This window comes from Pipistrellus kuhlii, unplaced genomic scaffold, assembly GCF_014108245.1.
Source record: "Pipistrellus kuhlii isolate mPipKuh1 unplaced genomic scaffold, mPipKuh1.p scaffold_m20_p_1, whole genome shotgun sequence".
NCBI lineage: Eukaryota > Metazoa > Chordata > Mammalia > Chiroptera > Vespertilionidae > Pipistrellus > Pipistrellus kuhlii.
In genome coordinates, this window is record NW_023425404.1 from 62,606,600 (window position 1) to 62,631,814 (window position 25,215).

At 43.0% G+C, this 25,215-nt stretch overlaps 1 gene segment (V, D, J or C); it reads left to right on the top strand.

Moving 5' to 3' along the window:
* The first annotated feature begins 3,374 nt into the window (after positions 1 to 3,374).
* Positions 3,375 to 25,215, top strand: part of LOC118724751 — a 48,276-nt gene continuing 26,435 nt past the window's right edge. Inside the window, 1 exon segment of the C gene segment in view lies at positions 3,375 to 3,489. Within this exon segment, the coding sequence occupies positions 3,477 to 3,489 (13 nt within the window).

Genomic DNA, 25,215 nt, shown 5'->3' on the forward strand with positions numbered 1-25,215 from the left:
GGTGAGTTCTTGTGGTTCACAAATTATTCTTTTTGGAAAGAAATCCAGTAGGACTCGTTGAAACACAGCTGAATTTAATTGATTAATTTAGTATGTAGTTGTTAACTATGTCGGATGTGTGAGCAAGATATGAACACCTGTTTCCCTAGAGTCTGGATTTGGTTATCAGGTTTAAGGGTAGTTTGATAAATTGTATTAATACTACAATCAGTGTTTCTCGAAGGACCACAAAGCACATTGAGGCTTTGGGAAAGAGACAGAGATAAGGAGAAGAAAAGCTTTACGATAGGGACAGAAACAAATCAATGAGAAGGGATGCTACCGAAGCAGCAGTGTGTAGCCAAGGGAGCGTGTCTTTAACAGATACGTGATGAGGATCCAGTTGAGCTTATGCCCAGGTCATCTGATAGAACTGAAAAACCCCAGCAAGTGGACTGAGGACTCGGGTGAGGGGAGGGCAGCAGGAGCTAAAAACTTCTCATGGCTTTCCTCTTCTGAGAGAACAGAAGAACAATGAAACTTTCTCTGGAGAGGAGACAGCCCCATTCTTCAATCCAGGGACAAAGTAGTTCCCCATGCAGACTTCACCCCTTTCCCTTGGCTTGCTGAGTGGACCTTAACGAAGGAACAGAGAATACCAGTACCTTGGAAGGCCCCCCACCTCCACTGAGTTATCTGTGCTAAAGCAGAATGCGTTACCCGAGTTGTGAAGCTGTCAGGGAGAGGATAATAGAGCTGAATTATAGGAGGCAATACTGAGAATTTACAGGCTCTCTCTACACTTGCAGAGTTCAGTGTTTGTTTTTGCTTTTTTTTTTTTTCTGTTAGAATTATAGGAACTGGGGTGCTTCCCATGCAGGCACAGTATTTGCAGAAACACCTGCCATCTCACATTTCCATAGTATTTCATCAACAGTCCTCTGTGCATGAACCAGGTGTGACAATAAGATCATGGGCTGATCTGTTAACAAATAGAGTTTATACAATTAAGTTAGTGGCCCAATTTGAAGTATCTTGTGTTAGTCCAAACTATTGTCCATTGCTCATCTCCTCTTTGATTCTGCCCTGTTTGTAGCTTCCATAATGCCTTAATCTTTTGAAGTCAGATTTTATCTTTGTTAATAACCAAAAACCTTTCAGGGCCATGACTTATAAATAAATGAGGAACTCAAGCTAGTTACTGGTAGTATTTTGGTTCCAAAATGAGGTATGACTATAAAATAATATCCTTGGTGTGTTTGTGTGGCTCATAAAGTGATTCTCATAAAGAGTCCTAAAGGGAGTACTTCAAAGATTCAATACCAATCAGTTAGATGTTCAAATCCTGATATGTTTGTCCAAAAAAAGCCACTTAAACACACTTAAGATGAGCATAGCATGAGACTGAGGAAGTTTGGCAAACTCAGACCTAATCAAAGTAGTAGACACTTTCTATAAGAGTTGAGATATTATACCAAATAAATTTCTTTACGAAAAACATGAGATAAAGACCTTCCAACAGGAAAAGTGCATATGATGTCCTAGTAATCAACAGCAAAGCTATTCCAACAAATGGCAACCTGATGTTGGTTTATGTAGAGCCACATGACACTGTGTCTACCTCAGGAAACTACAAATATGTCTTTGGAGCAGGAACCAGGCTTCAGGTTCTAACAAGTGAGTATTACAGGCAAGATGGACTTCATTTTTAAAGTTGTTGGTGTTTGAGGCCAAGGAAAGGTAAAGTAAGGGAACTACCTATGGAAGCAAAAATGACTGCTAGTCTGAAGTGGCAATTTTGGGCCCCTGTACTCTGGACAGGACGTGTGAAGGAGAGCTCTGAGGATGGCTTACCATCAATTTCATAAGAATTGTCTTACCATTGCAAAAATATTTATTAGCTGGAAACCTTGAGAGACTTATAAATATAAGAATTCTATATTCTTTATTACTCTAAAACTGTATTATCATTCCACATTTTTCACTCCCTTTCTTACCCCTTTTTACGCCTCTCTCCTATCCAATTTCACCTGGCATTTATATTTTGAAAAACCATTATCACTTTAAAATCTGGACGCTTTCTGTTCTCCAAATTTATTTTTAGCTATTCCTTTCCACAAATGCTCTGCCCCGGGCAAATTGGGCACATACTTCCCCTGAATGCTTACCCATGCCCACTCCTACACCTTGTTTCCACAAACCAGACACCGTGGACACACCACTGAAAACAGATTTGCGTATGTGAAACAAATGTTTTCCTAGTCAGGAGACCAAGCGCAGGTGTTACTAGACTTAATTTCACAGAGAGAATTTGAGACATTATATGCCTTTTTGAAAATTAATAAGGCTTGGCTAAGAGACAAATAGCAAAGTAAAAAGGAGGGATCTGCCCATGGGAAGATAATCTCTGGGAGAGGAACAACACTGACTAAATCCAAGAAGGACATTTATGAGCTGCCGTATTGCCTGCATGTCCCTTGCTTTCCCCCTGGAGGCTCCATTCCTAATTGCTGTTCTTAAGCTCCTTGTCCTCCAGGCAGTCAGAGGAGGGTGTTGGGGGAAGGAGGGAGAGGGAGGACACCATGCTGTACACTCAGCAATGGTGCCCAGGGTGTGTCCTCCTCAGATTTTTCTTCAAGTTACCTCAAAATTGAGAGAGACTTCAAAAGATCCCCTAGCCAGGATAGGAGAAGCTACCTGTGAGGGAATGATTTCCGGTTAGTCCATGAGTTGTGTTATCTCCCAGGACAATGGGACAGTGAGAATGAAAAGTCTCTACTAGGACTCTAAAAGGTAGAAAATGATTAAAGTCTTTTTCCTGGTGACTGTCTAAGCAGGGGATGAAAAAATCTGGATTTGGAGTCAGGAGCTAATCCAGAGCTGACCAGTACCTGCAACTACCTCGAGTTCTATGGAGTGAGTCTAAAAAGGTGGGACTCCTTTTAGATGTTCCAGAATCTGAACTTTAGTCAGAGGTATCTGGTTCCAGCACCCTCAATGAGCAAACTAACGTTCTGACCCCCTCCTGCCAGGTGGGCAGGGGCAGCGCCCTCAGTCTCTCTCTCTGTGATGACAGTGCCTCTGGCTGTTTTGGCTTTGGTGCCATGGACATGAGCTAATCCTACTTTGTCCAAATAAGGTATATAACCTTTAGAACCCCTGGAGAATTAGTATATAAAACCAGAGGATGTGCTAGGATTTTGGCAGCCAGCATTCTGGGCTCGTGCAGAAAACTCCTTCTTTAGAATATTCAGAAAGAATATCCTTCATTTCTCCAATGTTGAAACAGTCCTGAAATCCAAACTGGTGCTAGCATTCTGTGCCAGGTTATTACTGTGTCAATTATGTAATATTGTCTGTGCTCACTGTATCACTCCTTCCAGAAGATCTTTAGGGAAAACTTAGTTCGGTTTCTAGAAGGTTTTTGCTGAGCTGAAGATCACTGTGTGAATAATAATGCAGGCACCAAGCTTACATTTGGAGGGGGAACAAGGTTAATGGTCAAACCCCGTGAGTATCTCTGCTGAATCCATAATGAATGCTCTCATTTCTAAAGGCAGCCATAGCACTGAGTTTCATGTGGGGGGCTGTTTTCTCCACCCAGTTTTATTTTTTTGTTCATTCTAATCATTCATCCTAATGATCATACGTTGTTATACATGCCATATGTGCATGTGGAAATGGGCACATATATAATTGGCGCAGGAACAAATGAATTGGAGAAAGACAGATTTCTTGTCCTTTTTGTCTTAACCATTAGGGTCAGAAAGTCTAGTTGTGTTGAACATGGGGAGTGGGAGAACCCACCTTCAGGGGCTTTGACAGGATTGAGCCACTCCTTGCTGGCCTGGTCAGGGGCAGCTCGGTCTGGAGGTGGAATGATGAATTATTTAACCTCAGAAGAGCATTTTCTTCCCAACCATGCTATGAATGGACCACGATGCCACTTTGGCCAGGGGCCCAGCTGGAGGAGCATGCCACTGGATTTGGGGATTGAAAGGGATTTCCTGGTAGACATTGGCCTGGTCGGTTTCAGTAAAGCTTTCTGTGACTGTGTAACATTGGCAACAGCCGTAAGCTGATTTGGGGAACGGGGACAAGTCTGGCAGTAAAACCAAGTGAGTCTTCAAATTAATTCTGAAATATGTCTATACAGTTTGAAATATCTTAGAAACTGTCTCCTTTTGAAGCCCAAATGTTTTAAAATGTGCAATTATGGGTAGTATTTTTCTCCTGTCCACTCAAGCTGAGCCCTTGCTCATCCTTCAGTCAAAATAACTAGATGGAGTTGGTCCACAGTGCATGGTAGGAAGACAGTTGCAGTATGAGACTGTTTTCTCACAGGGCAAACAGGCTGGCCCATTCGAAAAGTGACCATCAGGGAGCACTGGAAGTTAGAGAAGGTAAGAATACACATCATGTATTATGGCTTTCTTAGTCCTTCCATATGCTCCAACCTCGCCATGGGCCCCTAGTAATGCTGGGAACTCCCAGGACTTAGAAGCATCCTAGTGACTTCCCAAGAGAACATCTCCCCAGCATGGATTATCCAGAAGGACCCAAACTTATCATGCAATTCCTGCATATCTCAGTCCTCGTTGGCTCACAGCCTATGGTGGACTTTTGAGAAGGAACAGGAAAGGAGTGCGTTTCATCCTAATTCTGGTCTCCCCTGAGTTCTCTCCAAGAAACTTCAGAAGCATCTTAGATATTCAAAACTGCTCTGTGCAACCAGACTGTGTTCCCAGCAGTGCGCGCAGTGGCTTTGGCTGGGAATGCTCTGGGGCTGTAGGCTGGTGAAGCTCGGCGAGAAGAAGGGGAAGTGAAAGACATCTCTGATGTAGGCATTAATGAATTTCTAAATGAGCTCCCACATGTTAATCTGATAAGCCTCTCCAGGGAGAAGGTCGCCCTTACCTTTGCAGCTCTCAATGTAAGACATGTGTTGCAAGAAAAAGTGGGAAATGTCAACTGCAATGCCAAAATGGTGAGAGTGGGTGTAAAATATTAAACCAGTTTTAATGTTCAGTTTATGAAATGTAAGCCTTTAAAGGAGAATCAGCTTAGGATGCATTTATTAGGGTCAGCGAACTATTTTGCCACCGTTACTGGCATACACACTTTAAAGGAGAACCCAACATAGAGAAAGGAAGCCTAAGGGGAGTTATAACATAATGGTTAAGGACACAGATTTTGAAATCTACTGCCTGGGCATATCTAACTCTGCTCCTTACTGGATGTGTGGCATGGAGCAGGCTACTTAACCTCTCCAAGCCTTGTTTTACTTCATTTGCTCACTGAACTGTGGTGAGATTAATAGGATTTACACCTATAAAGGGCTTTGTATAGTGGCCGGCACATAGTAAGCCTTCCGTAACTATTGGTTATTAGTAGATTGCTGAAGGGAAGGTGATGGAAATGATCTCCTTTTGAAGTTTTTGTAAAGTGCATCATTAGAGTGTGGCTCTGGCACTGGGGGAAAGGTCACCTTCGGGCAGGGGACAACGTTACAAGTAAAACCAGGTGGGTTTGAATGTTCCTGACGGAGCCACAATTGCCATCTAAGGTGTTTTTTTGTTTGTTTCTTTGTTTGTTTGTATGTTGTTGTTTGTAAATTTCTGCCTTTTTAACTTCTAAGCAAAGACTTATTTTTAAGTTTTATTTTCCTTTTATAAAAGCTAGTAGAATGTGTCTTTTCTAACCCATTTGGTTGCCGCTAGTGGCAAAAAGAGGGGCAAGATTTAAAATGAAGTGGGTATGGAAGTTCTAGGCTAAGACTGAGAGAATATCAGTTTGGCTGACTTGGGAGAAATAAAAACTTCAAATGTGAGAAGTTCACAAAAATAAACACGATTTTACACAACAGGAGACTAGAGTGGAAACCACCCCTGGAGCTACTAGAATTCTTTATGAACTGCCTTTCAAGCGTGAACATGGAAAGCTTTTGTTTGGGAAAGAAAAATGGGAAGGAGAGAACAGACTGTTAGTGATTTGGGGTTTTTTTTTTGCTAAGAAACATGGAAGACAGCATTTTTAGAGGATGTGTATAGCATACCCCTAGTGAGCGCTATAGAGGAAGAAAATTCAGCAGAGCAGAGTGTTTTTGTACCGGGCAGAAACACTGTGCCAACTTCTGGAGCAGACAAGCTTGTCTTTGGGGCTGGAACAAGACTCACCGTTATTCCCTGTAAGTCCTTTGCCACTTGAGAAAAAAGGCCCTTAATCTATAATAGCCAGCTCACACACCCCAGACAGCTAATAAGAATTTCTAAATGAGCTTGCATGTGTTAACCTGATAAGACTCTCCAGGGAGAAGGTCACTCCTGCCTTCCTGGCTTTAAATGTAAGACCGTGTAGTAAGAGAAATGGGGAATGTCAATTGCGGTGCCAAAGTGAAGAGAGAGGGTATAAATATCGGGCCAGTTTTAACGTTAAGTTTATAAAACGTAACCCTTTCAGAAGAACCCATATCAGGCGCATTTATTAGTTTGTGTTTACATGGCACAATCGCCTGGTTAATTTGATTAATGTCAGGAGCTGGTCCTAAACCTCAGGCACTTCCTTGAAAAACCTCCTTTGTGCTCTAAGTTGCTGAACTGACTGTCGAATTACCTAAATAATTGCCAGATCTGTTTTACTTTGTGCTGTATAGACTCAGCCTAATGAAAACAAATGCTGCTGTGCTTTTCCAGTCTGTCTCCTCCCCACACAGAAAGTTTTCCTTCAATTCAACATCTCTTCACACAAAGGAAAGAGATCCAGCAAGCCATTTGACTTATAGCGGCTGCTGTTTTGCATTTATATGACTCCTTTCCTTGGGAGAGATTAAGACACTTCGGAGGACTTATTATCTCAACAGATTGACAGCCTAATTAAGAAGAGGGAAACAGATTCTGAGTATCTTTTTGTGGCTGCTGTTCCTGCCCCTGGTGTGGAACATTTCATCAGATGAGTCTTCAAGGCAGAAATAAGACAGGGAGGTGGTGTCCATATGTAGTGCTGGCCTTCTCAGCTGCACGTGAGAATTTGGTTCAGGAGGTAAAGCAGTACTAAACAGGTCAGGGCAAATGACAGAGCCAGGAACATTTCTTTCCCCTAGAACTCATGTGTTCTCACAAAGCAAAGCGTGACCAATTTTGACATCAGCTGTGTTTGTCTACGCTCCTTACTTTGGTTCTCAGACCTCCCACTCCAGGTCTAGCCTTCCATCTCTAACTTTTCTATCTAACTCCTTTCCCTCTCCTTTGACTCCTGACAACCATGCCCACCAGTGCCAACCCCAGCACATGCCGCCACCTGCCTCTCTAGCCTGGCCAGTTGTATTTCTGAGGAGTTTCTTAGCTCCTTGAGTGAACCCCAAGCACCAGAGGAGAACTTTTCTGGGGATGGACCCCCAGCAGAGCCCCAACAGAGGTGGCAGTGGCTGCCATGGGCTACCAAGTGCCTATGTGGAGGCAGGAGCTGGGTCCAGAGTGAGAAAGAACCTCCAAGGAAGGTCTGCCAGAGGATAAGGAACACCATGGCTTTCACGATACATATGCCCGAAGCCTCTCCTACCTGGGAAACTGTAGCTTCCATCTGGGGACTCGAGTTCGTGTGGCCATGAAGAGGTGGCAGGGTTTCTGTAGAAGAGTCTACCATTGTGCACTGACAGGCTATGGGGGTAGTCTGCAGTTCGGGTCCGGCACTCAAGTGATTGTTACACCAAGTAAGTGTGTCTTTTCTCATTTCTGTGGGCTAGTGTGTCTGTAAACCATACAGAGTTCTTTCCCACCACCGCTCCTTCAGTTCCCAGCGAGGCACTGATGCAATACAATTTCTGGATCTAACTACACAGCCCGTTTGACCATTAAGATGGTCAAATTCATTTTAAAAAATAACTTCTACTGATTCCATTTAATGTTGCCAACAGCTAAGAGAAATTAGTATGCCATGGGAACCTAATCTATGCTCATTGGCCGCTGTGGGAGGACAGTCCTTTCTTCCTCCCCGCCCGTTAGCCCTCAGAACTCAGCTGAGCTTCTCCAGGCCTGTATCTTCTGGCAGATTCAGTGGTTATATCCACTGACTTTCTGATGGAAAAATGCACTAAACAGATATTTTCTCCTTCAGTTTTTACTTTAAAAAGGTTTTTCTTCAATATTTTTACAGTAAACTTCAGCTAGCATATTCCCTCCTATTCATGTTCCTAGTATCTTGGCTTGAATAAGCACATTTCCCCCTCGTTATGCAAAATGTGTCCCTATGTTGTACCCCACTGCACTATCACTTTCATCTTCACAACCTTCTCCAAGGTAAGCAGCATCACACAGCATCAAACATATTTCCCAGACAGACGAGCCAAAGCATAGACAAGTAAAGTTATTGAAATCCAGTCCCCATCCCAAATCAGAAGTGAAATTAGAGCTTGAGAGGCCCTGTATTCTCCTGGTGAGTTATCTTGAGCTGTCATCTTTGTGAACTGAGAACAGTCGGCACAGGCCACAGGCATCTGCAGGGGACAAAATTTAGCAAAAACTTGTTTTCATTGCATTGGTGTTTTAAGTGTATCCCCAAATCATTTTGATGTTGGCAGTTATTTGATGCTAGTGATGGGTAAGAAGTGGAAGCAGAGCACCCTGCTGGCCTTAAAGGGTTTTTGTAGGCCTCGCTATCACTGTGTTCTCCAACAATGACAAACTCACCTTTGGAGATGGAACCAGATTACAAGTCTTTCCAAGTAAGTACTAGGAGGAGTGATTTTGAAGAGGTATTTTCTATAAAAGCCAACTTGCTCTAGTACATTCTCAGGTACCACAGGCCACCCTCCCAACACTGAACTAGTGCCCGGCTCCCTGTGTCCAAATTCCTCGGGATGTCATTTTTCAGATAGAACTCTCTATAAACCAAACCAATTTAATCTACATGTGAATACCATGGTTCTGACTAGAATCATATCAGCAATGAAAATAAGACACTAGAGAATTGGATGTATTTTGACTCTAAACAAATGATCTGTTTCTCTCTTTTGCATTTTTATTTAAAAGCTAGAGGCCCAATGCACAAATACCTCAGCTGCTTCTCGACCCCACTCCCCACCAACTGGTTATTCCTGAAGGTTGCTCCACCATCATATCTAATTAGCATATTAGCTCTTTATTATATAGGATATCAGGAAAGGTGAAGCAAATCCAACTTCTCCAGTTTGGAAACTGTTTACGATTTATGTTCACCTTATATGCAGAGGGACCTAGATTGACTGAATGTTTAGTCGTTCGATTTCATCATCTGTGTCTGGGATCTATAATGGGCAAGGGAGTCAAATGTAATTAAATGAACAAATAATTTTCAATAGTCAATATTCCTACATTGTTTCGTGTGCTTTGCTCTGGACTTTTTATCTGGGATTTATCTCTAATTGGCTCCCTGGAAGGACAGTGAGGTTTTCGTTAAGGTTTTTGTGTCTGTGTGGATAGCAACTATCGGTGGATCTGGGGCTCTGGGACCCAGCTTATTATAAAGCCAGGTAAGTCTCAAAGATGCGACTATAAGGAAGATACAGGTTGAATAATGCATGAAGCATAGCATGCAAATTATGTTTTAAGAACAATCCAGCCTGCTGGAGACAATGTATTTGACTCAAATGGAGTTTTCACTCCCAGTGAGAGACAATGTAAGGCACCACCTCTCTTGTTTGGTCTAGTTGCTTCCAGAATGAATAATGCTTAACTAGCCATCTAAGAGAGCAGAGCTGGGTTGCTAAGGAGTACCTAATTCTCTCTGATATGATTGGAATTTTTTTTCCCAAGAATAGAACCAGCCTCATTCCATGAAAAGAATGAATTCAGAGAAAGAGAAAAGTCCACAGTGAAAGACCAGGGGAAAGAATAGCATGCCTGCTGCTCCCCCACATTCTTGCCTCTGGCTGCATCCCGCATGGGGAGCAGATGCCTGCGGAGCTCTTAGTCACTTGTTGGTGAATCACCCAGGGTTCTGCCCTTAGCAAAAACCCCACAAGGACATAATTTAAAGTCATTGGCAGGGCATGTCAGGGGACTATGGGGACTGAAAGGATACCTAGCAAGTCAGCCTTTGCTATGTAAGACTGGGCTGTTCTTAGCCTGGAAAGACTGAGCCCAGACTCACCCCATCCTGCCATGCCCTTTCCTGGGGTTATTGTAAGGCTCTGAAGGGCTGTGTAATTATGGGAGTGGAGCAAACAAGCTCATCTTTGGGACTGGCACTCTTCTTTCTGTCCAACCAAGTACGTGAGTAGTGGGATTCTGTGTCCATGGCAAGTGGGAAGTAATAGCCACTCTGAGATAAAGGTTAGTTCCCCACAGTCATCCTTATCTACTATAATACAATAGACTTTCAAAATTGCCCATTCTCCTGGATGGTACCCCATAGTCAGAGAAGAGGAAATGGTGTTGATAGTAAGATAAATCCCAGGGAGAAAAACTACTGTGGGGAAATTGTTCTCATCTAAATGCTACAGGTTTTCCATTCTGTGAATCCAGTTTCCAGGTCATTTCTCAGTTCTGCTCCTACGTTAGCTGTATAAATACAACCTCTGCTAACTTGTTTGTACAACTGTATGACAACTGGTCCAAGCACCTTTGTCTATAGGTTATATCTTCTTTTCCTTCCCAAAGAGACTCCAGAGCTATGCCTGGGAAGGTTGCTGAAAAGACAGGCAAACTGACCCGAGAGTAGGGAGGAAAAAGAGTTGGAGGAAGGCAACTACTAGATGTAGGGTAAGTCAGCTCAGTATTAAAACTATGACCCCAGCCCTGACCAGTTTGGCTCAGTGGGTAGAGCATTAGCCTGTGGACTGAAGGGTCCAAGGTTCGATTCCAGTCAAGAACATGTACCTTGGTTGCAGGCACATCCTCAGTAAGGGGTGTGCAAGAAGCAGCTGATCGATGTTTCTAGCTCTCTATCCCTCTCCCTTCCTCTCTATAAAATTTTAATTAAAAAACAAACTAAGACCCATGTAACTGCTTCCCTATATTTCTTGCACTTGTTTCCCATTCATTTCCCCTAGATGGTTTATTCTGGATGCCCCAGGCTGAGAGGAGAGATATAAAATCTGTTTTGAACTCTTCTTCAGATTGGAAGAATTAAATGCCATAGTCATGTTAGGGATGAGTTAAAGTCTCCTTTCTCCACACTTAAAATTCTATCTCTTATGTTCTCCTTTTAACCAAGACCTGGTACTACTTGAATGCTTACCCCTCTCCATCTTCTTCAATGCTGAGTGTGTATTAAAGCCCAGCAATGCTCAACTTTGTGATAAAGAAGGCTTTATGTGCTCTTATCATTGCCTTTAAGGTACAATCTTTTTTATAACAGAACTAGAGGCGTGATGCATGAAATTCATGCAACGGGCTCAGCCCTGGTAGCTGTGGCAGCTCGCCTCAGCCCTCACAGCTTCGTCAGGAAGGTCATCTGGAAGGTCGTTTGGCTGTCCAGTTTAATTAGCATATTACTCTTTTATTATTACAGATATGTTCACTTTTTCCACTTATTTCAGAACTGGACTTTGGGTCATGTTTTATAACTCCTACCCTTGTCTGTCTAAAATACCATACACATGTCCATGATGGAATTTTTTTGAGGAAAGATAGGACTTACTGCATTTTGCTCTTCTCCCCTAGTGAAATCTTTTCTTAGGCTGCCACATAGAATCTATTACACAGTGAGAAAGCTTTGAAATCACTTGACCACTGAGTAGGGGACAGGACCATGGAATTGGGTTTAAGTGGAGCCTGGATGTGAGTTCAGTTGGCTCTGCAGCTGGAAAACCTCCCTGTAGACATAGGAATGCATCATCCCTACAGACCCAGCAAGAGTTGTTAACAAATTATTTGACTCAGCTTTGGCAGATTTAAGCCTAGAAATGCAAAAGGGTTTTAAAAGCTCATACGATTAGCCTTCTAAAATAAAAATTATTGCTTTATGTAACAAACCAATTATTTTCTTCATGTTATAAATGGCCATTTTCTAGAGACACAGAAACTTAAAAATCATAGAGAATCCAAATGCCCCCTCACCGTGGTACCTTGTGTTTGGTGGGGTTTGGCTAGGGGTTCCAGTAAAGGCAGGAAATGCTGTGGGAATAATAATGCCAGAATCTTCTTTGGAACTGGAACCCAGCTAGTGGTTAAGCCCAGTAAGTGACCATGTTCTTTTTATATTTGACACAACAAATAAATCCTGTGAAGTTAGAGGAGATTTCATTTAGTATGTACCTTTGGGGAAAAAATAACTTTTGCAAATGTATGAAACACTTGTGATTGTTGAGAATAGAGTACTAATGATAAACAAAGTAAAATGAGACAATGCCAAATTGCCTTTAATACAGTAGCTCCAAAGAGATACAGGGCTGTGAGTTATTTACAGCCACGGTATCTCTTCAACTGTGCTCTGCAATGATTTGTGTGTTTACTGTGATTTTGCCTATTAATCTTGTCTTTTATTCTATTAAAAAATTAGAATCGATCTCATTTGAAGCACCACTAATATGCAGAAAGTACTTTGTTTGTCTTTCATTGCTGCATATGTATTTATTCTAAAGACCTAATAGGAAACCTAAACATTGTCTCATTTTGACAAATATCCACATCTAGTCTTATCCATGTCAAATTTTACTAAAAACAACTTTACTGTTCAAATGCAATGGGGTTTTACAAAAACCACACAGTTCAGAGATTAATTGATGATCCCAGATGGCTTTATAAACACCTGAAAAGAAATTCAGAGTGAAATAAAATGGCAGGCATGATAACAAGATGTTTGTTTAATGATCAATGTCTCCATGGGGAGTAGAAACGTTTTAAATGTATCTCAGTGGGGAGGAGGAAAATAAGAAATTCAAGATCTTGGCATCCTTAGGGATGTATCTGGAGTGTCAGTTCCTCCATAATGCCATTTTGGGGACAGCAGGAACCATCAAATTGCCAGTCAAAAAAAATAGTATTAAGAGACAGGTATTGTGAAGTTGACTGACTAGGTTATTAAACCCTGCAACAGGTTATAAATGAGACTTTAGAATAACCAATCCAAATAGTTTTAAAGTAGGATAGCCTATTTTTAAACAGTTTAGCTATGGGAAATTTCCAGACAAGGAAACCAGCTACCTGACTCCATAAGTTTTAGATTTAGTAAGCATGACCAACCCATGTTAATCTTTTGAAATGACTGTGATAAAGAGCAGTCATTAGGTAGAGAGGATTAGGTAGACAATGAGAAATAGGCAGTGGGGTTTGGTTCTTGAGAAGTCAAACAAGGACCTATTAGGGCCAGTGGGAATGGCATCAAGTTTTCATCACTTGGTAGTGAGTGGCCATGTTCTTGGACTGTGAAAGGAGAACATATCCTGAAAGACTGGGATCCCTCTGGGCCACAATGAATTTCACTACCCTCAGGTAGGGCAGAGCTATAATGCATGTAGCAAACCTGTACTTGGCCTAAAGTGAGGTATCTTCAGGATTTGATGATAAGGCTACTCTAGAACATAGCTGAGGGTGAGGTGGGGCTCTGCAATGCAGTTCTATATCAGGTGGAAATTCAGATGTGTGTCTGACATGGCCCCTCCCTGTCCCATCTTTTGGGGGTCTCTGAAGAGTGGATTTCTAATGTGGCTGTCTGCACAGTCATTTATTTTTGCCTAAAGTTACAGAACTGTGTGTGATAGCACAGAGCAGTTTATGGAACTGTTGTTTTTATAATTCACTTTCAGTGTCAAATGAGGTCATCCAATTTCCTCTGTGCATATTTACAATAAGCAGCATAAAATTCAAGCAAAACAACCAGGAGACATGGAGAAAGATGGCTGAAGCGATAATGAGACCTGTTTGTTATGGTAGAGGAGACTATGTGGGAATTTGTTAAGTCCCATGAAGATGAAATACCCACCCAGGGATGTGTAGCTTTCCTAAAATGAGTCACTAGGAGTTTTTGTTATGACCCCAATCACGGTGTACAAAATGTTAACAAACTCACCTTTGGAAAAGGGACTCGACTTCATGTTCTCCCCAGTAAGTGCTATTCGTGTGATTTTTTTATATTGACCCCCATGGAGTTAAAAGTGGTTTTGGTTTAGGTGGGAAAACTTTCTCTGGCATGTGAGTCCTTCCACAGCTTAGCCAAACACCAAATTCTTCCCCTCTAGAGCTGAGAAAGTTGCTGCCAGTGTCCTGCTGCTTAGAAATGAATTATCTTTTTCTTGTTTATATATTACAAAAAGTAAAAATTGTGACACTTTGTCCAGAGTTCATCTTCAAATCTCCCCCAGGTTTGTCCCCAGTGGACTTGTTTGGACACATTGCTAAGCCCGGTGTGATTTCTGGCTCCAACCAACTTGGTTTTGGAAATGGCCCAACTACCTATGACCCCTCTCCTTCCACTCTTCACAAAGACCCACTTTTCTCTGTCCGGCTTCTTCAAAAATTCCTGGCTCTGATACCCATGCCTTCTCATTTCCCTTGTTCCAGGGATGGGCAGGAGATAACTTTCTAAAGAGCTAGTTCAATGTGAGAGGCATCAAAGATATGTCAGCCAAGAGCAACATTTCACATTAAGCCTTCTCTGTGCCATTTTCCAAGTCCTTTCCTTCATTTAGGGAAAGTAACCACTTTTTGTTTTTATTTCTAGTACAGCAAAGAGTTCAGTTTGAGGCCAGAGACAGGGATTTCCTTTGGAATATTTTTCATAGACTAACAATAAGTTGGACATTCGCAGGCAGTTCAGAAATGCATTCTTGAGTCACAACTCCATGTATGGAAGCTCTTATCGGCAAAGCAGGCAGTCAAAACCAGGAGCATGTTAATCATGCCTCATTTTATAGAGAATCGGGAAGAAGGAGGCAAAGATGTGCTAAGGGAAAGCAAAAGCTATGGTTAAATAGGGAGATTTCTGGGTTAATGTACCAGGAGAAAGGATTAAGAGACAACATCAGTTTTTGTTGTGGAGATGATCACTGTGGGAATTCAGGAGGCAGGCAGCTTGTCTTTGGAAAGGGAACAAGACTTTCTGTAGCTTCAAGTAAGTATCCCTGGCCATCCTGGTTTTGATCAGCAATAGCTTTTTCCTTTGACTGATGTTTCAGTGTACCTACAAATGCTTTTAGGGTACCAAGAAAGGTCTGCTAGGACCTGGGAAGTTAGTGTTGAGCAGGAAGATGGACAGATTACTCTAGCATAATTCAAAAGCCAGCCAGACTCACATGGGCAAGCACATGTATCAGCCTGGCCTCAGCACCTCCAGCTTGTTCTGACCACAAACTCTGGCCCAGTTCCCTCCTCTGATCCCAGGAGACCAAACCTCTAGGATGGAGAATCTGAGACTCCTGAGTCTAGGGAGCACAAGGAGGCGAGAGCCATTTTTAAATATATTGTGGGTTTCCATTTAATGTTATTAATTTTAATTTGTGTAAGTAATGCATGAAAATTTCTCCTTGTAAAAGCAATGCAAATTGCAGATAAATCCAATATGCATTTAGACACAAACACCCTTCCTTGAATATCATTTTCCTCCCCAAAGGTGACCACTGGGACTGGCTGGGTATGTTGTGATGAGTGTCTGTCTGTAATATGTTGGCATGAAAACTCCTGTCTTCAAGGAGGGAAGCTTGAGACATAAAGAACGCAGTCTGCAGTTTGCAGATTTCAGTTAGATATAAAAAAACAGTTGCTTTAATGCAAAGGCTGTTGGCAAAGGAGAGCCACCTTCCCAGGAGCTCTTAAAGATTAGATGGGGATTTGGTCAGAGAGCACCGTGTCTGCAGACAGGAGGACAGAACAGATGACCTCTGAAATCCAGTGGGTCTCTGCAGGACTCCAGTACCTGCTCTTCTCTTTTGCCTCTTGTCTGGCTATTGTTACATCTGAGCTCTTTTGTCAGCACTTCTCCTGTGCTGTGAGGGGTTTAATTTTTCTCAGCATCTGTAGGATTTTTGCAAAGAAAAGAGACTCTGTGCACACTCTGGAGTTTGGAATTACTAACTTTCGGGAAGGGCACCAAACTCTTGGTCACACCAAGTAAGTTCTTCTTTCTGGCTAATTATTCTTCCCAAGAAGCCAGTCTTCCATCATGCAGAAGCTGTCAAAACACAGGTGGTGTTTTCTTTGCTTGGTCTGTGTTGGATGGTTCGTGATACCAGTCGGAAAACAAGGTTATTAATGCACATGTTCCCTGGGGCACTGTATTTGGCTTTTAATATCCACATAGTCTCTCCCTGAGAAAATATGCAAGCCTCCAGGAGGAGGAAGTTCTAGGGAAAGTAGGAGGGGAATTGGATGAAAATAGACATAGGGCCTGCAGGAATAACAAACAAGATGTGATTCCAGGAGACCACAAAGGAGCCACTTTGAGTTTCCCAGGAGCTGCCCCTGCCAAGGCCCATTCTTTCAAGGAAAATTATGGCAAAGAACAGCATGCTGGGAAGTCGCTAATTATTAGTATTCATCTCTTGTTCTAACCTAATTACAAAGAGATGTTTGGCCAGAGGCAGTCATTTCAGGTTTTGTTTTCCTGCTTGCTTCCTCCACCTCCACCTGTCTTCCTAAAGGCCCCAGTCAAGGTTTTTGCAATAGCACTGAGCACTGTGTACCAGCAACACAGGCAAATTAACCTTCGGGGATGGAACCGCACTCACTGTGAAACCAAGTAAGTCGTGTTCTTCTTTGGCTGGGCCTTTAGGAACCATCAATCAAATCATTAGTTCAAAAAATACTTTAATCCTATACATCTGCTTAGGCTCTTTATTAATGTTCTTTTCCCAAAGCGGGTTGCTTCTCTCCTCTGCTTTAAAATCCCTCACTTCTCTCTCTGTAATTCCACAAATTAGCAACTCCTGCTGCCAGAGAGTACTTTTTTACATCTAACGTTAACCATCCCCCACCCTCACTGTAATTTAAATCTCTGAAAAGAGCCAGTGGAACTTTGGGTATCTAGTGTAAGAATAAAATTTCTCCTGCAGAACCATATGAGTCTCAGCTCTGGGTCCTCCACGAATCCCCCGGGACAATGTGAAGCCGGGGGTGATGGGTTAGGCAGTATGGCATGAGCTTCGGAGAAAGGAAAACCCAAATTCAAGTCCTGGCTCCACTGCTTTACTAGCGGTGTGACCTTGGGCAAATTAGTTAACCTATCTGAGCCTCAGTTTCCCCATCCATAAATATACCTATCTTGCTGAGTTGTTGTAAAGACCAAATAACATAATAGAGGGACAGTATTTTGCATAGTGTCCAAAACACAGAAACAGCTCATTAAACTCTGGCTATTAATAATAATGATAAACATCATCTCCAATGCGCAATCAGGCTTTTGTTCCACCCTCGGGCTCTCTGTCAAGGCTCTGTCTGCATCAGGAGAAGAGCCGGCATGAGGGTGAGGGGAGAGAATATCAGCCTGTTCTATGAAGTTCTTCACCTGGGATCTGAAAGTGTCTAAGTGGAAATACAAAGAATCCTGGCTGATTTTAAATATAAAATCATCCCGGTGTCAGAGGCAGGGAGAGGTTTCTGCACACAGCTTGCTCCTGAAGCTACGCACAAGCCCCGGAGCAGGCACTTGGCTCACAGCCCGCCCTGCCAGAGCTGGAGAACTGACACCTCGCACCACCCTGTTGCCACACTGACCCCAGTGTTCCTGCCTCCAAAGTCTCCCCAACCCCACCCCTTCCCAAGACATGTGGAAGGATAGGGACAGAGAAAGGATAAATGCTTCTCAGGGAAGAACAACTTATCCCAAAATTGTCCTTCTGCCTCTGTGAGTAGTGAAGCTCTGAGTAATATGGCGCCTGAAAATGGCCTCTAAATGAAGCTCTCGGGCCCAGGTGGGGGGTCAGTAAGGTCCACAGAGGGAACATTGAGGCTTTGATATTGAAGAAAAGAGACTGAGGGTAAGGTGGGAGTTGCGTCTGAGTCCGGGAAGCAGGCATTAAGCACAGGCTGCAGGGCTGTGTTCTCCGATTCCACCAGGGCTCAGACTCCGGTTTAAGGCTAATACTGCAAGAAGAAGGGGGTGAGGTTCCTGGTAAAACTTTCCTAATGGGTTTTTGAACAATGAAAATGAGCTGTCAGGAGCAGTTGCCAGAGCACTTTCTCTAGAGGGTTTTTGAAAGGAGATAGACCCCCTCCTATCAGAGGTGATTGAAGTGCAGCCCTGCCTGCAGGCAGGAGGAGAAATGAAAGAACCTCTTCCCAGCCCCCTGGAGCCTCTCTCTCTGAAAACAAAACTCTGGCTCATTAGTGGGGATGACACTGTGGTTGCTGGGCTGTTTCAGAACCTCTGCTAGGTGTGTCCCAAACTCCCTTTGTTCTCAGGACTGGACAGGACACACGGGCTGGCTTTTTCATCCTGGAGCCAAAAACACAGGCTGTGGGTCCCGGGTGGTTGTAGTGTTGAGACGGGCCGGTGAGCCTGTGGGTTTTTGCAAAGCCCAGAGGCACTGTGGGGAATAACTATGGCCAGGGTTTGAGCTTCGGTGGCGGAACCAGATTGTCTGTGCTGCCCTGTGAGTACATTTAGGTGGGAGAGGAAATGAGCCTGGGGATTGGGACTTGGGTCCCTTGTGACCTCAGGAGCCTGGATGGAGCAGGAGGTGGAAAGGGAGAGACCACAGGATCTCAGAACAATACAGAGAGGAAGGGGTTGTTTGTTCAAGGAGGAAAATCACAGGCCTGTGAAAATAAGCCTGGAGGAAATACAGGAAGATTTCTCTTCTCAGGAGGGCTCCGTGTGGGTGGAAGCTGAGCTGGCAGGTTTTTGATGCTGAGATAATCACTGTGCAGAAGGACAAGGCTTCTCCTTTATCTATGGGAAGGGGACGAGGCTGCTTGTCAAGCCAAGTAAGTGGCATCTAATTTGAAATTGTGCACTGAATGTGATTATCTCCAAAAAGCAGACCTGCTCTCTATTCCACAGGGGCCTCCTTGGTCAGAAGGACATTAAAAGGCTGAGCAGACCAAGGCCCAAGGCCTGGTCTCCTCCCTCGTCCTTGAAGGATCTCTGAGAGGTGTGGAGGGAAAACAACCCACCAGGATCCCACCCATTCCCCAGCCTTTGGGTTCATCCACTCTCTCAGACTTCCAATAAGAAAAACCATCTGAAGGCATGTCTGTCCCAGAAGGCCTTCCGTGGTTATCCCCATTTCATAGACTTACACACAGAGGCAAGTAGAGGCCAGTAATTGGCTTTGTCCCAACAAAAAGCAGAACTCGGGGATCCTAGGACAGTTTTCCAGGAGACTCCTGAATTCAAAGCATCAGATTATTTAAATGAGAAGGTGGCAGTGGTAATCAACTGTCATATGAGCCCCAGAGGTGCTGAGGACCAGGTGTGGCATTAGGTAAATTCCTGGTGTTTTTCACTGCGAAGGGGAGGGGGTCTGGCGCAGCTTCCTTAAACCCCAGCGGTGCCTGCCACTCTCTGGCCCTGATGCCTGGGAAGTAATGCAGCGCTAGGCACCCATCATCCTTGGCGCTTTGAAAGAAGAAAAATTAGAAGAGAAGGGAGGGAAAAGCTTATATCTCATATCATGCAGTTACCTCCTTGCGTAGCGAGATTGTTTCCCCATGAGCAGTTTGTCTTCATTTAGCAGCTGTCTTGTCTGGGGAGCCGTTTTGTAGAGGTGTTTGTCACAGTGTGACAGCTGGCGACTGGGGGAAATTGCATTTTGGAGTGGGGACCCGGGTTGTGGTCACCCCAGGTAAGCCTGATTCCCTGGAGCCTCCCCGCCCTCCATGTCAACCCCGGTTGCCAAGGATTCCTAGCCAAGACCATAAGAAACACATTTGAAAGGAAGCCATTTCCCTGAACAGCAATAGCCAGAACCATTAAGCAAAAATGAGAAATCAGTTTGGTGCTAAGTAGAAACATTTTGGATAAATGGGAATCCTCATTATTCTTTGCCAGTCCCCTGTGTGCGTACCTTACGCCCCTTATAAGGAAAGGAAAGGTTACAGTGATAAGGAGAGCCGTGGCTGGTGCTGCAGTGTGGGAGGGATCTGCCGTGGAGTTTGGGTGGAGGATTAGAAATGTGTTCAGGGAGATTGGATGTGTTCTTGACAGGATGTGTAACACAGTGTGAATTATAACCAGGGAGGAAAGCTTATCTTCGGACAGGGAACTGAGTTATCTGTGAAGCCCAGTAAGTATAAAAGTATATCCCTGGATTAAGCAGTGTCTGTGGATTAAGGACTGATTTGGGCCAAATTATTCACTATAGAAAGAAAGTTTAGAAAGGGTGAATGAGCATCAGAAAAAGAAGGGGGACAAAAGTCTCCCTGGCTAGGAGCTGACATCTTGGTGCACAATGGGCCATGTAGGGGAATCTCTGGGAATTGCTCCCAGAATATACGTATGTTGGTGGAACTAAAAACGTGTGACTGATTCCCTGGGGTACTGGTGAGGATTTGTAGCCCTGGATTTGTACAGTAATCAGTGGACAAGACTTCTAATTCCTTAACAAGCCTCTGAAGCACTATTCTCTTTGGCTAAGATTATATCAGTTTATAGCAAGAACCTTGTAAGTAACGATTATTGACCAAAATAACTGTGATTAGCCTCTCCCAAAGCCTGGAAAGTCACTTTTGTAAAAAAGTTTATTTATAAGTACTGTGGGACATTTTCTATTTCTGAGATTTTTAGGCCAAAAATTTGTACAGCATAGCCTCATGGAGCAGAGAGGAATCTGTAAGTCATCCCTTCTGACTGTCTCCATTTATGAGGAAACTGAGACTATGAGAAGAGACTGATCATGGCCCCACAGCCAGCGCATGGCTGAGTAGGACTAGAGCTTAACTCTCCATTTGCTGAAGTTGTCTCTATCAATTTCCCTGGCCTGCAGTTTGAGGGGTCTGCAGGACTCCTCTGGGAGTTATTTTTGTGCATCTACCCTATGCCAGGCTCAGTGCCCAGTCCAGGGACCCCCTTAGGGAACAAACTCAGTGAGCTACAAGCCCTCAGGGAACTTCTGGAAGTGGGTCCCAGTTGGTCCCTTGGATATGGTGTTCCATATCCTGATCCCTCTTGAACATGACCCTTTTATGCATCCTCCCTACCTTAGGAAATAGAAAAATTGATTTTTGTTGCAGTTTTAAAGTTTTTTTTAGCAACTAAACCAGCACAGAAACCACTTTAGTCATAAGAAAAGAAATGACCTGGATGTGAAGTGGAAATTAGAAATTCCCCTGGTAATTTGATCATTATAAAATTATTTTATCTATATCAAACTAATGGTCAAATTAGCTAGATAATGCCAGCTCTATACATCATTTAGATCCTGTTGACTAAGTCGCAGGAGGACTCGAGGATGTGTGCAGCTTCCTGGTGGTGTAATCTGCTGATGTCCAGAGAGAAAGAGAAATGTTCTCTGTCCTGGGCTTTGTGAGCCTTCTTGGATGAGAATATATGAACACTGGTTTGACTTCTAAAATAGAAGAGCACTCACTCTAACACATATATTGAGAGTATACATTTGGTGCTTAGAACTCTGTAGCAGAAACAAAGATTCCCTGAAAGTGGGAATTAAAAAAAAAAAAAAAAAAAAAAAAAAAAAGGGTTTCCTGAGGATCTGTAGGCAGGCAATTTGGTTATTCCAGATCAACCCTGACAATGATACAGGCTTATTTGACAGAAGTCACTGCCAACTCTTTCCTCTGTCTTCTGCCAATGGCCTATTTGGTCTGGTTTTTGTTGTTGGGCATATCACAGTGCTTCTTCTGGTTCAGGCTGGCAGCTCACCTTTGGATCTGGGACCCAACTGACTGTTGTACCTGGTAGGTCACCACAATCAGATACTCTTTACACTGATTTATTCGTCTACAAATATATACCAGCATATATGATACTTAATGGGTCTTGGGGTTGAGGGTGAGAGAGAGAGAGACATAAGCAATGCATACCTAAAAGGGTAATGTAGGAAGAGAATTCTTTATCAAAGACCAAAGCAAAAGAGGAGCCTCCTGCTAAGTTTGGAATGGTAGTTGATGAAAAGGGGCAGGGAGAAGCAATCTTAACCTAGAAGAATCGCTGAGAAACAGGAACAGATTCCACAAGGGGAACCTCTGTTTCTCACATTTTCACTGAAACCAGACAAAATGCTACACGATGGTTTTACCAGTAACCATGTTAAACCAAGTCTGGTTATCCAGCTACATTTATTTCTAGCCTGTTCTAGCTTATTTTGTACTTAAGTCACTAAACACAAAGGTGCCCATTTAAGATATTGAAGTGATATTCTGTTTCTCTTGCTCTCTGGTGCCCTTCCTGTAGCACACTGCTTATTATTTCTGCAAGTCAGAACAAGTAAGCCCCTTGCGCTCCAAAACTGCAGAAGCGTTATAATTACTTGGCTTTGACTAAAGTCACCTCTATTTTATTTCTCATAACTGTGTTCATTTGTTGAGATTTGTTTAAACCCAAACCGTGTGGGTGTCTGAAATTGTTGGCACTGAGATTTCCTTTCTCTTGAAATTGTCAGCAAAATATTTTGCTCATAAATAAGGTTTCATCTAGACTTGCAAATGACAGTCAACACTGCAATCTCTTTTTCCCCCCTCTTGCTAAAGGGATTATACAGGCAGAAAGCAGGGGGGACAAGGAAAGAGAGCCAAAATGTACAATTTTATTGTGGAGGCTAGAGGAGGGAGTCGATATGGATGTTCAAGTACATTTGGTTATATAATGTACTTTGACAGGTAGGATATTGTGATCTCCTTAGATCGTGCATACAGAATACAGCTAGCCAGTTGACACAGCTCAGGGGTCATTAGGAGAAGCTCAGATCAGGTTTTTGAACACAGCACAGATCCAGGTACAGACTCAGGGAGAGAAGCCGCCAGATAGCCCTGGAGCTAAAGGCCACGTAAGGACTTTTCCCACAATCCAGTCCATCCCAGGAGAATTTTCATTTATAATTAGAAAAATGTAAGGAACATTTAGTTACAGTGTCCTTGTCTCAAATATTGTGTGTATGAAGCACAGAAGACACAAGAATGAACCCAAGCAGAAAGCTAAAGAAAAGAAATCGATAAAACCACTGAAGAAAATCAGTTGCCCTTTTCATGCCTGTCTCTAATAATGAATGTGCCTTCTTGGCTCATTCCTCACTTTGGTTCTTGAATTTTCTAAGGAAATAGCAAAAAAGCTGGTTGGGTGGGGTTAGTCTTGACCCAAATAGGTTGGTTATCGCTGTATAAGACACCTCCCTTTTAGGAAGTCCGAGGAGACTTTTTGTAATGACAGCAAACATAGTGTACAACAGCAACAGATTTTACTTCGGAGCTGGGACCAAACTCAATGTAAAGCCAAGTAAGTTTTAATTGTCTACAAGAGGAAATCACCAAAATTATTATCCTAAATTCCTCCCATCAGTTTGTATTTGTTTTGAGCTATTTTGTGTTTGTGGTCCCTTCTCATAACATTTTATCATCCCTTGTACATATTTCTCTTAAACAGATGTAACACTTACTAAACAAATCCTATGATTCAGTAAACATTCTGAAACTGCCAACCATCCTCCTGGGATGTTACCCGATGTAAAGGAAATTTCCAAATTTTAATTGTTGCTACTTTTACTAGTTGACAAAATAGTATTTGGATATAATGTAAAGTACCTATGAATGTTTAGGACTTCAGAGATGAGATGTGTATGACAAATGAAAAATTAGACATTTTTTAAAAGATGCAAAGAATTAGATACTCTTGATACTCTAATAACTAACATTTATTGAACACTTGGCTATGTGCAAAGTACTGTGTAAATGCCTGTCATACTTTAACTCATTTAACCTTTTTCACAATCCTCTAAGATCATTCTCGTCGCCCCCACTTTAACAGATGAAGAAACCGTGGAAAAGTGAAAAAGCGAGAGGTTAAAATAGTTAGCTAAGGGCTCAGAGCACAGAGGGTAGAGCTGGGCTTGGGCAGCCTGCCTGTGCCCTCACCCACTCAACCACAGTGCTGACGAGGTTTGTGTAGGAAGACCTAGTACTGTGGGTCTAACTACCAGTTCATCTTTGGAGCAGGAACCACAGTAACTGTGAGTGCAAGTAAGTAAAAAAGGATAAAGTCAGAAACCTGTTAAAACAAAATGGTGCGTACAGTTATGAGCAATTTTACCTGGGAAACACAATGATCAGTACCTAAATTCCAAAAAGCTTTCCCAGTTTGCATTAGGATCATGATCTTCCCACCTCATGCCTCTTCCTCACCTCTTCTACCTCAGGATGTCTCTCTTCCTCGGGAATGCCTTCACGGTGATCAACTTGTTGGTGGGGGCGGGGGTGCAGACAAAAACCAAGTTAAGTATCTAAAATTATCTCAGATCCCTAAAAGTAATGAGAGAGGATATCCTGGGGCTGGGTTAAGATGGGCCGTAACTCTTTTCAAATATTTGAAGCCTTGCTGTGTAGACAAAGGGGTTAGTATAGAAAGCAAATCAAAACCATGGGTGGGAGCAGATGTGTCTCAGCCGCCTGTGGAATCTTTTTGAACAAGTAGAACCAACCTGCAGTGGGAAGGCTGCTAGTGAAGAGCAGGAGTCTCCTTCCTTGGAGATCTTCAGGCTGGGTTCCCAAGGCTAATATCGGGTATTAGAGAAGGGATTTCTATGCCCTCTTAGACATTGAGCTGAATCCTCTCTAGGCTCCCTTTCAACTCCACGTGCAAAGATTCCACGACTCAAGCCTAGAGGATAAAAAAAAGGTGAGCTCAGACCTGTTTCTTCTGTTTTTATTATTTTGACATCCTAAGAAATAGGTCATCAAATTATTCATGAGCTGAAGCCTATTTGTGATTTTTATGCCTAGGTGATGGGGTATGATTTCTCGGTGCAATAAATGGAAAAATAAAATGGGCTGTCGTGAAGAGAGGGGAAAAAAGCCGAGAAAGGGGGAATGCCTGTAGGAAGGATCCGAGGCTGAATGAGGAAAATGAGGTGCTTTTGTGAAGGACAGATCTGGTCTGTCAAAGTTTTCACAAATTCAGCTTAGGGAAGGGAGCCAAAGGTAATGTCAATCCAAGTAAGTGAGCAGCCTTTTATACTGAGAAATAGGGCCAGGAAAGCAAAGTTCTGTCCAATTTAAACACTTTCAAAAGGACTGGTAATTGCTTTCTGATAGGAGGGGCCTCTGAAGGTAGGGAGACTATTGTTACCGCAGACCAATTGTCCCCTGAGAGATAGCCTCTGAGGACTGATGTCCAGCTTAGACTGTCAGCTGCACAAGAAAAAGACTTAAAGCCACT